This window comes from Medicago truncatula, chromosome 1 (genome assembly GCF_003473485.1).
Source record: "Medicago truncatula cultivar Jemalong A17 chromosome 1, MtrunA17r5.0-ANR, whole genome shotgun sequence".
Taxonomy (NCBI): Eukaryota; Viridiplantae; Streptophyta; class Magnoliopsida; order Fabales; family Fabaceae; genus Medicago; species Medicago truncatula.
In genome coordinates this window covers 50,303,924-50,319,925 of record NC_053042.1, presented here as the reverse complement: position 1 = coordinate 50,319,925, position 16,002 = coordinate 50,303,924, and the positions used below count along the sequence as shown (strand labels likewise).

The 16,002-nt window shown below is 34.7% G+C and overlaps 4 protein-coding genes across 4 annotated transcripts; 2 read left to right on the top strand and 2 right to left on the bottom strand.

The window, feature by feature from the left end:
- Positions 1-585: 585 nt before the first annotated feature.
- On the top strand, positions 586-1,608 carry LOC25485159 (uncharacterized N-acetyltransferase p20). The gene has a single exon (XM_013614327.3). It carries the CDS (start codon positions 736-738, stop codon positions 1,306-1,308), a length of 573 nt encoding a protein of 190 aa, XP_013469781.1. The 5' UTR covers positions 586-735; the 3' UTR covers positions 1,309-1,608.
- A 7,249-nt stretch (positions 1,609-8,857) lies between these two features.
- Positions 8,858-10,227, top strand: LOC25485158 (uncharacterized N-acetyltransferase p20). Its single transcript, XM_013614326.3, has one exon. The coding sequence runs from the start codon at positions 9,065-9,067 to the stop codon at positions 9,635-9,637; it is 573 nt and encodes a 190-aa protein (XP_013469780.1). The 5' UTR covers positions 8,858-9,064; the 3' UTR covers positions 9,638-10,227.
- On the bottom strand, positions 9,899-12,494 carry LOC25485157 (40S ribosomal protein S3a). The gene is made up of 6 exons (XM_013614325.3): positions 12,333-12,494; positions 12,104-12,209; positions 11,406-11,543; positions 11,122-11,307; positions 10,698-10,898; positions 9,899-10,288 (listed from the first exon to the last, which is right to left on the bottom strand). Exons 1-6 carry the CDS (start codon positions 12,389-12,391, stop codon positions 10,193-10,195), a joined length of 786 nt encoding a protein of 261 aa, XP_013469779.1. The 5' UTR covers positions 12,392-12,494; the 3' UTR covers positions 9,899-10,192.
- A 1,418-nt stretch (positions 12,495-13,912) lies between these two features.
- Positions 13,913-15,392, bottom strand: LOC25485156 (leucine-rich repeat extensin-like protein 6). Its single transcript, XM_013614324.3, has one exon. The coding sequence runs from the start codon at positions 15,281-15,283 to the stop codon at positions 14,135-14,137; it is 1,149 nt and encodes a 382-aa protein (XP_013469778.2). The 5' UTR covers positions 15,284-15,392; the 3' UTR covers positions 13,913-14,134.
- Between the last annotated feature and the right edge of the window lie 610 nt (positions 15,393-16,002).

The window sequence follows — 16,002 nt, the reverse complement described above, 5'->3', positions numbered from 1 at the left end:
TTCTTCTTTTTCACAATGTAAATCATGCATGAAATTATGCAGCGTATTTTCTTAACAGTTATTTTAACATTCTATTGATTAAGAAAAAGATGCAGGCAATTTTCGAAAGTATTTCATGTATTTAATTTGTATAGACAGAGAGTTTCCTTTAAAAAATAAAAATAAAAACTACATAGACAAAGAGTGTAAATTTCTTTAGACATACATCTAATTAAATCACTCTACGTTTAAAACAAATCAATCTCATTTTTTGAAACAAATCAAACTAAACTGGCCAGTTCAACCCTTGATTCAAACTGTTTAAAAAACAGTTGAACTATGCCTGAAGGTCTTACTAGTTTGATGTCTCATTCGGTTTTAAAACATGGATTGAAAATATATTTTAAAAAAACTAACCCCTTTATGTCCTTTTGTTGACTCAAATATTCAAGTTTTGAAAGTATGTCATTGTCAATACGTGTTGTGTTTATCCATTCACTAGAATAAATAAATCTATTTTTAGAAATCACTAAATTGTAGTATGAATATGGTCCCACAAATTTTAATGGTTTTCATCATTGCACATGTTTTTGTAGCTTATATATGTCATTTGGTTTATGAGCACCTATTCTTCATAATCAATCATAGCAGTTAGCAGCTTTTTACTATGTAGTTTCCTTTCCTCTAAACTCAAAAGTTTCCTTTCCTAGTTAATTATAATCAATCCTTGGATACATCAAAGCCAAATCTCCCATAATGGAAGAAACTGCTACCTATTCCAAATCAGATGCTAATGAAGAGTATTCTGTTGTTGACTTGAGCCAAATCTCTCTTCGACCCATTAGTCTTTCTGATCTTGATGATGTTATGTTGTGGACTAGTGATGCAAAAGTGGCCAAGTATTGCACTTGGGAACCTTATACAAATAAAGAAAAAGGCATTGACTTCATCCAAAACATAGCAAGCAAATCTCTATGGTTCAGAGCAATTTGCCTTCGCGATCAAGCAATTGGGTGTACCGAGTTCCAGGTGTGTTCGGATAGATGCCGGGACAAATCTGCTCAACTTGGCTATTCTTTGAGCTCCATGTATTGGGGCAAAGGGATTGCCACTATGGTTGTAAAAAAAGTGGTTGATGCTGCATTTAAGGAGTTTCCATACTTGGAGAGGCTTGAGGCTCGAGTTGATGTGGAAAATGTGGCTTCTCAAAGGGTGTTGGAGAAGGCTGGTTTTGAAAGGGAAGGTGTTCTCAGAAAATATCTGTTCTTTAAGGGAAAAAGTATAGATGTTGTTATGTTCAGTATTCTCTCAAGTGAAGTTAAACTTTGATCTCTTTGTTTTCAAGGATGTCAACTACTGTGATGTGCAATTCAAAATGTTAAATTTATATTTGATTTAAACATCTTCAGTACTAGTGTGGTAAAATATCAGTGCTATTGCATAGCAGAATTCGAACAAATAGTTCTTATTTTGCAATACGGCGCTATTAGAATGTAACAAAGCCGAATTCGAGCAAACTATTATGTTCAATATAGAGTTCTGCAAAGAACAAATATGCAAGTATATAAAACAATGAAAAGAGAAGAGCAAAGTGAAATTTCCTTCCCTTACCTCCTCTTTTCAAATAAACTTCCATGTCCCTAAATATAATCACTTATTTAACTAAAAATTTGTCCCCTCATTAAGTGTCTTGGAATATGAAAACGCAAAACTTACTACATAGTACATACTCCAACTTTTCTTAATAAAAGTGAGAAAAGCAAAAGATGCTTATATACAGGGATGGAAAGAGTAAATATCACTTTTTCAAGTAAAAATACCTATGTGCCAACATCTTCAGAGTAATCTCCACGAACCTACAAGGACACCAAATAGCAGCCAAAACAAACCAAATCCACTTCAAAGTAATCTACCTTTGTTCAACATTTATTCTCATCAAGAGATGGTAACTTTGGCTTGAGAAAAGAAGAAAGTTTTATTCTCATTGAAATGTTTCATACAAAAAAACTGAACTGAATAAGTAGTACATTAAGAGTTTATATAGAACATGTAATCCTGTAACTGTCAACTAACTCTAGTTAATCTCTAACTAACTATAGTTAAGAAACAGTTACAAGTGGTTAACTTGCAGTGTAAATTAACTAACTAACTCTTCTCTATACTAACTTCAACATCCCCCCTCAAGCTGGAATGGATGTCAATCATGTCAAGCTTGTGCTGTAGAATGTTGAAAGGTCCAGGGTGGAGAGATTTAGTCAATATGTCTGCCACTTGCTCTTTTGAAGAAACTGGTAAAAGATGAAGCATGCCTGTTTGGATTTTGTCTCTTACTACATGACAATCAATCTCAATATGCTTTGTCCTCTCATGGAAAACAGGGTTAGCAGCTATATGTAATGTTGACTGATTATCACAATAGATGATAATAGGTGATGGATGAGGGACAAGAAAGTCATGCAGAAGATATAGCAACCATTGGCCTTCACAAGTGGCTTGTGCTAAAGCCCTGTACTCAGCTTCAGAAGATGATCTGGAGACAACAGTTTGTTTCTTGCTTTTCCAACTGATAAGAGATTTCCCTAGGAAGAAACAAAAACCTGTAGTGGACCTTCTAGTGTCAGGACAAGCACCCCAGTCATAATCTGAGAACCCTTTGAGAGTTAAAGATGAAGAGGCACTGAAGAAAAGACCTTTGCCAGGATTATTCTTAAGAAACTTAAGAACATGTAGAGCAGCTGACATATGATCAGTTCTTGGTGCAGCAAAAAATTGACTAAGTTTGCTCACTGCATAAGATATCTCAGGTCTTGAGTGAGTCAAATATAGAAGTCTTCCAATTAATCTTCTATATGTTGTAGGTTCAGGTAAAAGGTCACCTGAATTCTTGTGCAATTGAAGGTGAGGTTCCATTGGAGTGGAGCAAGGTTTAGCACCAAGAAGGCCTGCATCTTGAAGAAGATCCAGTGTATATTTTCTTTGACATAAAGAGATGCCATTTTGTGATCTAGCAACTTCAAAACCAAGAAAGTATTTGAGAGTTCCAAGATCCTTGATGCTAAATTTATTATCAGGTAAAGTCTTGATAGTCTGAATTTCATTGGTATCTGTCCCTCCCAAGACTAAATCATCAACATAAACAAGAATAATAGTGAATCCTGAAGAACAATGTTTTGTGAAAAGAGAATAATCTGCTTTGGATTGAGAATATCCTGATTGAAGTAGTGTCTCAATAAGCTTAGTGTTCCATTGTCTGCTAGCCTGTTTAAGACCATAGAGGAACCTTTGAAGCTTGCATACTAAGTTAGGTTGAGGTAGAGACAGACCAGGAGGAGCTTGCATATAGACTTCTTCATTCAAATCACCACGAAGAAAGGCAGTATTGACATCAAGTTGAAATAAGGGCCAGTTTTGAGAAGCTGCAATAGCTATAAGAGTTCTAACAATTGTCATTTTTACTACATGATTGAAAGTGTCCATGTAATCTATGCCTTCTGTTTGTGTGAAGCCCTTGGCGACCAATCTGGCCTTATACCTCTCCACAGAGCTATTAGCGTGTAATTTAACCTTGAACACCCATTTAAAGCCTATAGCTTTCTTCTGTGGAGGTAGTTTTGCAAGACTCCAGGTATTGTTTTTCACTAGAGCAGTTAACTCAGCCTGGATGGCTAATCTCCATTGCCTACTCATATGATGAGGGTTCAGATATGGCAGACAAATTGAGAATGTAGTGTTTGTGTGTGGTAGACAAGTTATTATAAGATAAATGATTAGAAAGAGGATACTTACTAGATGATGATGATTGTGGATCAACATGAAGTGAAGAATGGATTGTATTAGTAAGAGATGTACAATGATAATCTTGTAAGTATGTAGGTGGTTGAACATTTCTAGTAGATTTTCTAAGTGGTAATATAGGAGATGGAGATGCATCAAAAGATGCAGATGCAGGGAAGGAAAAAGATGATGATGCAGATGGAGGAGACACATTTGGTGATGAATTATGATTAGCAATATTGAGGAATGAGATGAAGATGCAATTTGGGTATCAGTGGTAACATATGCATGATTATTGGGAGAGTTTGATGTATTATCTTGATTAACATAAAAAAAAATCATCCAAAGAGGGAGAAGAAACCTGTGCATATGCAGATGTGGGAGTCACACTATCATTGGACACACTAGATTGATAAGGAAATATATGTTCAAAAAATATAACATCTCTTGAAAGAAAAATTTCTTTTGAATGTAAATCAAAAAGTATGTAACCTATAACACCATCTTTAAAACCAATATGAATACATTTTCTTGATCTAGAATCAAGTTTCTTTCTGTGAGCTGAAAGAGTAGTGGCAAAACATAATATGCCAAATACTCTCATATTTTTATGTCAGGTAAGCAATTATGTAAAACATGAAAGGGTGATTTATTGGATAAGAAAGGAGTAGGTAACCTATTAATGATGTGAATGGCATGGCTAACAGCATGAGCCCAAGATTTTTTAGGAAGGTTTGCTTGAAATAAAAGAGCTCTAGCAGCAGCCAAAATATGTTGGGGTTTGCGCTCAACAATGCCATTCTGCTGAGGTGTACCAACACAAGAAGACTGGTGTAAGATACCATTTTGACTATAAAAATCTTTTAGTAAAAACTCAACACCTAAGTTTGTTCTAATAGTTTTGATTTTAGTGTTAAACTGGTTTTGAACTAAAAGAACAAAAGATTTGATAAGAGTAGAGGCCTCGCATTTTAGTCTTATGAGATAAATCCAAGTGAATCTACTTTTATCATCAACAATAGTCAAAAAATATTTAGGCTTAAATATGTAAAACGTCCCTGTAATTTCGCGTGTTTTTGCAAATCGTCCCTGTATCTTTTTTTGTTTCAAAATCATCCTTGTAAGTTACTAGCCGTTTGCAATTCGTCCCTCCCGTTAACTCCCGTTACAAAAACGTTATGGTGGCAGACGGAGACACACGCGGCGAAGTGTGAGTTGGCAAAAGCTTGCTTATGTGTCAAGAGAGATGATGAGTGGTTAGAAAGGAGGGACCAAAACCAAAAACGCAAAATTGCAGAGGGATGAAATTAAAAAAACGTACATTTTGTTCATTCCTCTCCCTCTATTTTTTCTTCTTCATCTCCAACCCCAATTAAAACTCTACCATCTTAAGCATTAACATATTTTAGTCTGCAAGTACCAAGCATCACTCACATGTTAAACCACAACAGGAACATAAATAAACCCATTTTTCCCATTTAGTGTTAAACCCAAACCCAAAAATTCATAAATCCTCAAACAAGACAGATCCAAAAGCACCCTTTTGTTCATGCAACAACTCAAAAATCCAACACATACACGTTTTAATTCATCCAAAAGGGTACTCGATTCAACAAGAAAAAGCAAATTTTAGAGGAGAAACTTGAAAGGAGAAATTGTGAGTAAGTGAGTTAACTAGAGATGGGTGAAAAGGAACCGTTTACTTGCAAGATTCGAGAATGTCCCACAAATTATTGACCCCCATTGTTGTAATGGAGAATGAGTGATTGTTCTACAGGTTTGAGAGGGATAATTTCAGAGTATCAAATCTCAAACGCTTGATCCAAAAATACACCTAGATGTGCAATGTTTCTTCTTCTCCTTTCCTTCCATGATTCTTTTTCTTGTTTCAATAGAAAAGAAAGAAAAAGAAGTAGATATTTGCAATTCGTTCAGCCATGTTTCTGTTGGTGATTCCCCATATTACTTCTCTTTTTGAACGCATTCAACAACACACTCAGTTCACCCTTCTTTTCTATTCTTCACATGAAATCAATGAATTCAAGTGGTATCATGAGCCTTTACCTAGTGTGAAGTGTTCTTGATTTTGGGGAGAAAAACTAAGAATATGTTGATGCACTCTTATCATAAAAAATCCAACACATACACATTTTTAACTGGGGTTGGAGATGAAGAAATTGGGGTTGGAGATGAAGAAGAAAAAATAGAGGGAGAGGAATGAACTAAATTTACTTTTTTTTTTTAATTTCATCCCTCTGCAATTTTGCGCTTTTGGTTTTGGTCCCTCCTTTCTAGCCACTCATCATCTCTCTTGACACATAAGCAAGCTTTTGCCAACTCACACTTCACCACGTGTGTCTCCGTCTGCCACCACAACGTTTTTGTAACGGGAGTTAACGGGAGGGATGAATTGCAAACGATTGGCAACTTACAAGGATGATTTTGAAACAAAAAAAGATACAGGGACGATTTGCAAAAACACGCGAAATTACAGGGACGTTTTGCATATTAGAGCCAAATATTTATAACCAAGCATGGAAGGAATAGAAAGAGGACCCCATATATCCATGTCGATCAAATCAAAAGTATGAGCAGAAACATGGGAACTTAAAGGGAAAGGAAGCCTCTTTTGTTTGGCATAAAAACAAGTATCATAAGGAGCATCAGATTTATCAGCAGAGACAAGAGGAATTTTTTTATTAATCTCAACAAGTTTGTCCAATGAAGGATGACCAAATCTCATATGCTAGAGGCTACAATGCTTGTTTGTATCTAGAACAGAAGCAGCTACATTATTACAAATGGAAGTAGGAACTTGACTAAGACTAACTAATGGCTCAGTGAGCATATACAATCCATATTTCACTTCAGCTGTACCAATCATCTTCTGTGAGTAGGTGTCATGTATGTAGGCATTTATCATTTTCAAAAATTAGTTTGCAATGACGGTGATGAATAAGTTTGTGAACAGAAATGAGATTAAAAGAAAATTGTGGTAAATATAAAACATCATTGAGATAAAAATGTTGATTGAAAACTATGGTACCAGCAAGAGAAGTGGTGACTAATGAACCATTTGGTAACTTGACATGAACATGGTTAATTTTCTTAAGACATTGAAAAGAATGTTGTGAAAAACAAACATGATTTGTAGCACCACTGTCAAGAATAAAAGACTCAATTTTAAGTATATTTGGCAAAGTACAAATGATGCCTGTACCTGAGGGCTGAGTGGTGAGGTGATTCACACTATGAGGAGAAGATGATGATGAACCTTGGAGAAGAGCTATCAAAGCCTTGTGCTGTTATGGAGTAAAAACCAATTTCCCATTATCTGAATCATGATTCTCTTCTTCATAGGCAACAGATTGAGAGTCATCTTCATGAGTGTTAACGCAATTATTAACCAAGGAATTTTGGTGTTGCAGATGGGGAGGATATCCATGTTTCTTCCAACAGGTGTCAACTGTGTGATTATTCCTATTGCATAAAGAACATGCTCGAGTACCTTTACCTCTACCATAAGAAGTTCTGCCACCTCTATCCCCTCTTCCACGAGACATAGAACCTCTATCTCCTCTACCATGTGTTGGAGTATATTGAGCAGCAGCAAGTAGTTTTGATTCATCAAGAGGAGTCACAACCTGTCTTTCTTGCTGTGCAAGTAAGGAGTAAACCTTCCCAATGTTGGGAAGAGGTTCCATTAACATGATTTGAGAACGAAATGTAGAGTATTGCTCATTAAGACCTTTCAAGAAACGAATAACTTGATCATTGTCTCTATACTCACGCATCTTGCTTATAGCTTTGCAATCATCAGTACAAGAAACAACCGGAATAGGTCTAAAATTATCAAGTTCTTGCCACAATTTCTTTAACTTGGTGTAATAAGAGGAGATAGAACAATCACCTTGTTTCAGCGTGTAAATTTCTTCTTGGATATCAGAAATACGGAAAACGTCGCCTTGGTAAAAACGATCCTTGAGTTCTTTCCAAATTTCTGATGCTGTATCAATCCACAAAACACTCTGAGAAATTTCAGGTTCAACCGAATTGACGAGCCAAGACATAACCATAGTATTGCAACGATCCCAAGCAATTGAATCGCGATCTTCATCATGAGGACGAGGTAAAGCCCCATTGATGAAGTGTAATTTGTGTTTAGAGCGAAGGGAAAAAGTGACAGATCGAGACCATGAATGATAATTTGTGCCATTCAACAAAGGAGTAGCAAGAATGAGACTGGGATTTTCATTGGGGTGTAAGAAATAGGGGGTTCAAGGTATCGTTTTGATAACCCTTTTTATTAGAAAAGGTGTGTCCACCATTAACACTTCCTGCAGTGCTATCCATAGACATGACGCACAAAGAACTTGAGAAATTGAGAAAGAAAATAAGAAGAAGATAGAAAACACAAAGATTCAGTGAGAATCTACAAAGAAGAATGAGGAAAAAAAGAAAGAAATTGATTCAGTTATGAATCAAGAAGAGAAAACATAGAACTCAATGGTTCTAAGAGGAGAAGAGAGATGAAGAACAATTGCGGAGCTTTGGGGAGAAAAGAAAGCGCAGCAATCATGGAAGAACCCCATTACAGGGCTCTGATACCATGTAAAAACCGGAAGTAAAACTCCATTAATGGAGAGAAGAAGCTTGAGAAAGAAGAAAGGTTTATTCTCATTGAAATGTTTCATACAAAAAAACTGAACTGAATAAGTAGTACATGAAGAGTTTATATAGAACATGTAATCCGATAACTGTCAACTAACTCTAGTTACTCTCTAACTAACTATAGTTAAGAAACGGTTACAAGTGGTTAACTTGCAGTGTAAGTTAACTAACTAACTCTTCTCAATACTAACTTCAACAAAAACATTGATTAAAAATATATATTAAAAAGAAACTTCAAATATATTTCTAGTTTGGAAAGTATGTCATTGTCAATACGTCACTAAATTAAAGGTGTGAAAATGAATCATTTCATGAGTTACCTATTAAAATACACAAAGGCCATCAATATATGGTCCCACAAATTTTCATGATTTTCGTCATTTTACTCTTTTTTTTTTTTTTTTTTTTTTTTTTTAAGGATTTCGTCATTTTAATTGTTCTTGTAGTTTATTTATGTCATATAGTTTATGAGCACCTATTCTTTACTTCATAGTCGGTCATAGTGGGTAGCAACTTCACTATATAGTTCCTTTCCTCCAAACTCTAAAATTCTCTCCAAGCAACAAGATCTACCTCGTAATTATAGTCAAACCTTGTATACATCAAGGCAAAATATCCGTAAAAAAAGAAAATCAAAGCCATGGAAAAAACTGCAACCTATTCCAAATCAGATGCTAAAGAAGAGTGTTCTGTTGTTGACTTGAGCCAAATATCTCTTCGACCCATTAGTCTTTCTGATCTTGATGATGTTTTGGTGTGGACTAGTGATGAAAAAGTGGCCAAGTATTGCACTTGGGAGCCTTATACAAACAAAGAAGATTGCATTGACTTCATCCAAAACATAGCAAGCAAATCTCTATGGTTCAGAGCAATTTGCCTTTGCAATCAAGCAATCGGGTGCATCGATTTCTGTTTGTCTTCGGATAGATGCAGGAACAAATCTGCTGAACTTGGCTATGCTATGAGCTCCAAGTATTGGGGCAAAGGGATTGCCACACTTGTTGTCAAACAAGTGGTTGAAGCTGCATTTAAGGAGTTTCCATACTTGGAAAGGCTTGAAGCTCAAGTTGATGTGGAAAATATGGCTTCTCAGAGAGTATTGGAGAAGGCTGGTTTTCAAAGGGAGGGTGTTCTCAGAAAATATCTGTTCAGCAAGGGAAAAAGTAGAGATATGGTTATGTTCAGTATTCTCTCAGGTGAAGTTCAAATTTGATCTCTGTTTTCAAGTATGTAACTGCTGTGATGTGCAGTTCAAAAATCATTTATATCTAAAACATCTTCGGAATAGCATCGCTATTGCATAGCAGAATAAGCAGAATAAGAACAATTAGTTTTTGCAATTTGGGGTTATTAAGAATGTAACAAAGCCGAATTTGAACAAACCAACATGATCAATATAGTTCATGCAAAGAACAAATATGCATGAGGTTAAACGTATATTTTTCAGCAATGAATGGATGCAAAACCAAAAGACTTGGGGTGAAAAACTATTAAATATAAGTATCAATTTTTCAAGTGAGTACTACAAAAACACACCAAATCAATAATCACCCATCTCCCATGCCCAATCCAACAGCATGCATATCTGATTTTCAGAGCTCCAAACAAAATTCAGATATATTTCGAGTCAAAAAAATGTTCTCTCAATGTCAAAACAAAAAAGCTGCGCTCGGCTTACATAGAACTCGGGACTGAAATTTAAACTTAATGTGACTAATAAACATAAGTAACAGGAAACCTAAATCAAACTAAGAACATCGTCGCCAAATCAAGCTCCAACAATTTCAGTAGGTTCCTCTGTCACCATTTCATCAGCAGGCCTCTCTACCTTTGTGCCAACATCCTCATTGTAATCTCCATGAACCTACAAGGACCAAATAGCAACCAAATCAAATCAATGACACTTTTTAGATGGTTATGAGTGTGTACATGTGACAACTGCATACCCATGCTTAAAGAGAACAGAAGAAAATTAAAATTAAAATTTAAAAGGCAATATGATTAAGTTTGTTTTCACACAAGCACTTATTGGATTAGTAAGTATTTAGTTTTGAACTTGTTAAATAGCTTTTAATAATCTGAAGGTGTTTATGGAGAAACCGAAGAGAGCTTTTGGAAAGTTTGAAGTAATTGGTTATATTGAAGAGTTCATCTCGTCAAACAAATAACATGACCAAAGTAACAACCAAAGTTTGTGTGCAGGTACGATATTATGAAAATAAATATTCGATGTGAATGAGAACAAACATAAATAAGTTGTTTCAAAAAAATACCTCCATCAATTTTCCAAGATCAAACTTGGGAGCTTTAAGGATCTTCACTTTTCGGATGAACACATTCTGCAAAGGGTAAATGCTAGAAGTGGCTTTCTCAATCTCTTTCCCAATCATCTCGGGAATGAATTTGTGGACCAATCCCTTCAAATCACAGGATGATGCTTGGTTGATCATGATCTCAACCATCTTCCTACGGATCTGAACAAATAAAGGTGTAACATTAGTAACTAATAGAAAATATCTTAGAAGAAGACAAAGCATGATCCTAAGTTCAAAACCAGTGATTTCTTCATTATATATAGCAGCATTTCATAAAAGAAAGGTTCTACCTAAAATATGTGTTAGATACCATGTTGAATACGCTAATATCTGCATCTAGAAAACTAGTATGATTTGAAAAGAAAAGTGTTAATGTATCTACCTGTCTAATCTGACTAGATTGTGCATAACAGGTCCTCTTCACCTGGTTAGCTCTCCTCTTGGTAAATCCAATGCAAAACATCCTCAATGTGTAATTATCAGTAGTCTTGACATCCACATGGGCTTCAATAAGAGTTTGCCACTTACGCACCAATGACCTCAGTTTGTCAGTTGTGAAATTCATCCCCTGTAAATAAAAAATAAATAAAAAATTCAAAATCAAATTAAAAAGGAATACCAACAAACAACATTATGATAAATATATGGTTTGGCAACATATCATACCCAGAAATTTGTCAAAAGATTTTTCCCTTGAACATCTTCAGCTCTCAACCTAATCTTCCTGAATGCATGTTCTTCGTCTCCTTGAAGATCAGCCAATGAAACCTCAAACACTCTATGCTTGAGTCCATCTGAAGCAATCTGTCATTCAAAACAACCATTTTCTATATAAGCATTAAGCATGCATAACTCCAATTGATCAACTTTAAGCAACCCCATGAAAAACTAAGACATATTTGTTATTCCTTGTAACAGAAACCAGTGTGTTAAATAGCAACTATGCAGCGCTATATCGCTATAGGGTAGCTGATTTATACATACCGCTATTGTTCCACGATATGCTATTTAGTATAAAAATTGTTCCGTGGTACACTAGTTAGCAAAAAATGTTGTCAACTAGCGGGTATAGCACTATTGTGTAGCAGAATTTTACAACCAGCTATTTTCTGCACTACAAGATTGATAACACTGACATTCTATCTTTAGTTATAAAAATAGTTTATACATAAAAACTTCTATAACAAACAATTAAAATATATAAGCTATTTAATTTAAACAATCAGGGTCCAAATATTCAATGAAATGTATCAATACAAAAGAGACATACATTTGCACGCAACTAAAGTAAACCAAACCAAACAACCTAACAATGTAGAAATCAAATCAAATTACAAAAAACAAGACAAAGCGGAAAACAGTACCTTAGTACCCTGAGTACGAGAGACGAGGGTCTTGCCGACATTCTTCACCTGGAAGACTGAAGGAGCTTTGATATCATACCAATCCTTCTTGGAAAATGGATCAGCACTGCAGATTCACAGAAACAAACTCAGAATTAATTATGAATATAAAATGCAAAAGAAAATTGTAAAAAAAAAAAAAAAAAAAAATGAAAAATTGAATGGATTTTGAAAAAGGGTTGGTACTAACGCTTTCTTCTTGCCACCTTTCTTCCCCTTAGAGATCCGCTTGTTCTTACCAACGGCCATGGTTTCACTGTTGGCAGTGATAAGAGTGAGAGTTCTAGTGACGGCTCAGAGTACAGCAACAATGGCACCGTTTTAGGTTTCTGATGTAGGGTTTTATCATACCAATGTTACGTGGGCTTAAGCTTTTCGTCTTTATGGACCGTTTTTGTAAAGCCCTAATAGGTGTGGTGTTTTTTCATAATAAATAAATCATGAAAATTGCTCACTAGACCCCTTCAATTGCTCACATGCCCATCAAACTTTCAAGAATACCCTGAGTGGTTGGTTTGGGAGTTAACTCCCTCCCATTGCTCAAGATTAGGAGTTACGAATTAAACATGTACACCGTAAGGCTAGGTCTCTCAGATACTTAGCGAAAACACTGTATGTTTAGGAGGGAGAGAGGGATCAATACACCATGGTCTCACAAAATTTTCATTTTTTATTGATAACCTTTTTTTGACACACTTTTTATTATTAATTAGCTGAGTTTACTTATAAAAAAACAATTAAGACCTTAATGTAATCCTCCAACAAATCTTGTAATGGTATCACTTTATAACCCTTTGCTTACTATTTGCATAAAATCTTTAATCAGGGTCACATCTAAAACTTTGAGGCTTCCATAATGAGATAAAAAAAATAAAAAGTATTTGTTTTAAGGTTAAATAAGTTTTTCGTCCTTAAGTATATAACGAATTTTAATTTTAGTCTATGACGATAAAAAATTAGATATTTTCAATCGTGCCTTAAAAAAAAAATTCATATTATTGTAATTTTTTTGTTCAAGACATGTTTAAGTTATGTCTATCTATTATATTCAACCTTTATATTTTCATATATTCATACTTTGTTCGTGGTGCTTCTAACTCGCTTTGTGGTGCTTATATTCATACTTTGTTCAAGAAATGTTAAAGACATGACAAAATCAAGTCCATTAACAACAAAAAATAAAACAGTATTTTTTTTTCTAGAGAATAAAACAGAAACTTTTGAGAGGACGCAAATATTCCATTTTTATTTTTAATGCTTAAATAAAAATTTGCTGTAAACTTTTTTAACCCTGATCTGTTTTTTTTTTTTCTTTAGTTTCTTTTAGCAGCAAAATTATTTATCAAAATATTACAATCATCATAATATCTAGTTCGAGCAATATCATCAGTATCATTTCATATAATTTAAACAAATTTTTAAAAACGTTTTACAAAAATGCTTAATTATATTTTAGAAAATCTGTTTTGTTTTCCTTCCTTTATTTTTGCCCAACTACAAGAAAACATCAAATAAGATGTTTTTATATTTTTAATAAAATATCTTTAGTTTAATCTAACTTAGAAAAAAGTTAAATTAAAATACTTGGTGTTGGCATTATATATTTAGCAACTAGCCTTGCTGAGTTATTTTATAAATATTTGACCAGTTTCAATTCAAAATGTGGCATCTGAATTGGTATACTTAAATATAAAAATAATTCTTTTGATAACTATCAATGATTTTTTATTTTTTTTTCGAATAAATTATCCATTATCTTTTGGAAGGTAATTATCAATGACAAATGACCGCACATATCCGACATTCATTCACGATACAAAAGAAAATGAATCTCATAGCATTGACCCGGCAAGCAACGATTTTGTTTATGAAGCAACAATTTTGTCAATTTCACCTAAAACACGTACGTATATGACATGATCAAGTAAACACTCCCTCTGAATTTGAAAGAACAAAAAAGAAAAGAATAAAATGTTCCAAGCTCTTATCTCATCAGAGATAATGGTGGTAAGCTGCCGGAGGAGGAGGAGGTGGACAAGAAGGTGGTGGTGGCGGTAGAGTTACAAAAGAACAACCAACACCAGTACAATGAACAGGATGTTCATAAAAAGCATCACACCCATGACTCGATCTTTGGAAATGCATATGAGGAATACAATTCTTTGTATCATCCTTATCATCCAACTTAACACAAATCTCTGATTCACCACTCAGGTAATTATACGAATACGTTAAATTCTTCAACCTTGGCAATCTACATATACTCTCAGGAATAACACCAGAAAATTTATTATGTGCCACATTCAACTGCTCCAAACTTTTCATTCCACTGATACTTTCAGGCAATTCACCAACAAACTCATTAAAACTAACATCAAACACTGTCACTTTATCCAATTTTCCTATATCATTAGGTAAACAGCCTTTCATTCCGCTGTTCGTCATAATTATCTCGTTGATTGTATCCTTCATATACGCTACACTCGATGGAATACAACCTTGTATATCATTGTTCGCGAACACAACAACAGAAGCTGGCATCTTTCCGAAATTTTCTGGTAAAGAAAATTTGAATTTGTTGTTGTTGATGAAAAGTGCATCAAGTTTGAGATCAAAGAGGCCTTTAGGAACATTTCCTTGAAAATTGTTGTATCTTATGTCCAAGTATTTTAATGAAGGAATGCAAAGAACAACCTCCGGGAATGTTCCTGAGAATTGGTTGTTACTGATGTCTAGCTCATGGAGAAGGTGAAGGTGGTTGAAACTATTGGGGAGTGAACCATAGAAACGGTTTGAGTTTATGTGGAAAAGAGCTATGTCTGTTAAAAGACCAAGTTCTTCTGGTAATGAACCTGCTATGTTTGCATGGTTTATGTCTATACCAGCAACGGTATTGATGTAAGGATCATCTAGTGACGGTGCACAAAGGATACCTGTGTAGTTGCATACATTTGGGCCATACCAGTTTAAAGTGGTGTTTTTTGGGTCTGAGGTGAATGTTTGTTTCCATGCTTGGAGTGCTATGTAGGCTTTGGTGAGTCTTGGATTTAGTGGTGGTAGAGATTGGTGTGATGAGGGGTTGATGGATATGAGAATGACAATGAAGGAAATTAAGAGTTTTGGACTATAAGAGGATTCCATTACCGATAATGGATGGGTTTGATTTTGTGTTATGGGAATGTGAATTTATATAAATGTGTGTATGTTGGAGAAATATTGGAAGTTAGTGTTTGTTGTGCTGCAAATTGACGTTACTCTTATAAAATAATAATGTAATTGGTTTGGTTAGACGTTTAAATGGTGTGACATCTAGGTTACCTATAAAAGAATAGTAGGTAATTTATACTAACGAATAAATATTCACATTTTTAAGTGGTATCCTTCATGGATTTCGTGCATGTGGATTTCCTTCGGTGGAAATCTCTCCAATCCTCTGCAGTGACATAATTTACACCATTAATTATCTTCTCTCTGAACTCTCATGTGATTGGAGAGCAGGGACGGACCCACGTTTGACATGATGTGGGTCTGGCCCTCGCTACTTAAAAAATAATAATTTTAAAATGGGAACTTCTACGGTACACTCGCAAAATGAGGTGTACCGGTACTCCTGCTTCTTAATTTTATAAATGAACGATCATTTTTTATGTAGTAAATAGCTATTTGTCAATATTTATATTTTATAGAACAACATTTCATAAGAAAAAACATCATTTAATTGTTTATAAAAATCATAATAATTTTTTTACAAATTTGAAGACTCCATTGGAAGGACATTCCTTAACACAAGGTTATATTTTGTTGCTATCCGATTAAGAAGTGCCTTCCAAGCAAACGCCACCACCTCTGCCCGCTTTATT

Bases quoted from the DNA above. Each gene is read 5' to 3' on its own strand.
- LOC25485159 (XM_013614327.3), top strand. From the start codon at position 736: ATGGAAGAAACTGCTACCTATTCCAAATCAGATGCTAATGAAGAGTAT.
- LOC25485158 (XM_013614326.3), top strand. From the start codon at position 9,065: ATGGAAAAAACTGCAACCTATTCCAAATCAGATGCTAAAGAAGAGTGT.
- LOC25485157 (XM_013614325.3), bottom strand. From the start codon at position 12,391: ATGGCCGTTGGTAAGAACAAGCGGATCTCTAAGGGGAAGAAAGGTGGC. The intron at 10,899-11,121 runs GTAGATACATTA...TTATTTGTTCAG, and splicing joins AATCTAGTCAGATTAGACAG to ATCCGTAGGAAGATGGTTGA. The intron at 10,289-10,697 runs GTATTTTTTTGA...TGGTCCTTGTAG, and splicing joins ATCTTGGAAAATTGATGGAG to GTTCATGGAGATTACAATGA.
- LOC25485156 (XM_013614324.3), bottom strand. From the start codon at position 15,283: ATGGAATCCTCTTATAGTCCAAAACTCTTAATTTCCTTCATTGTCATT.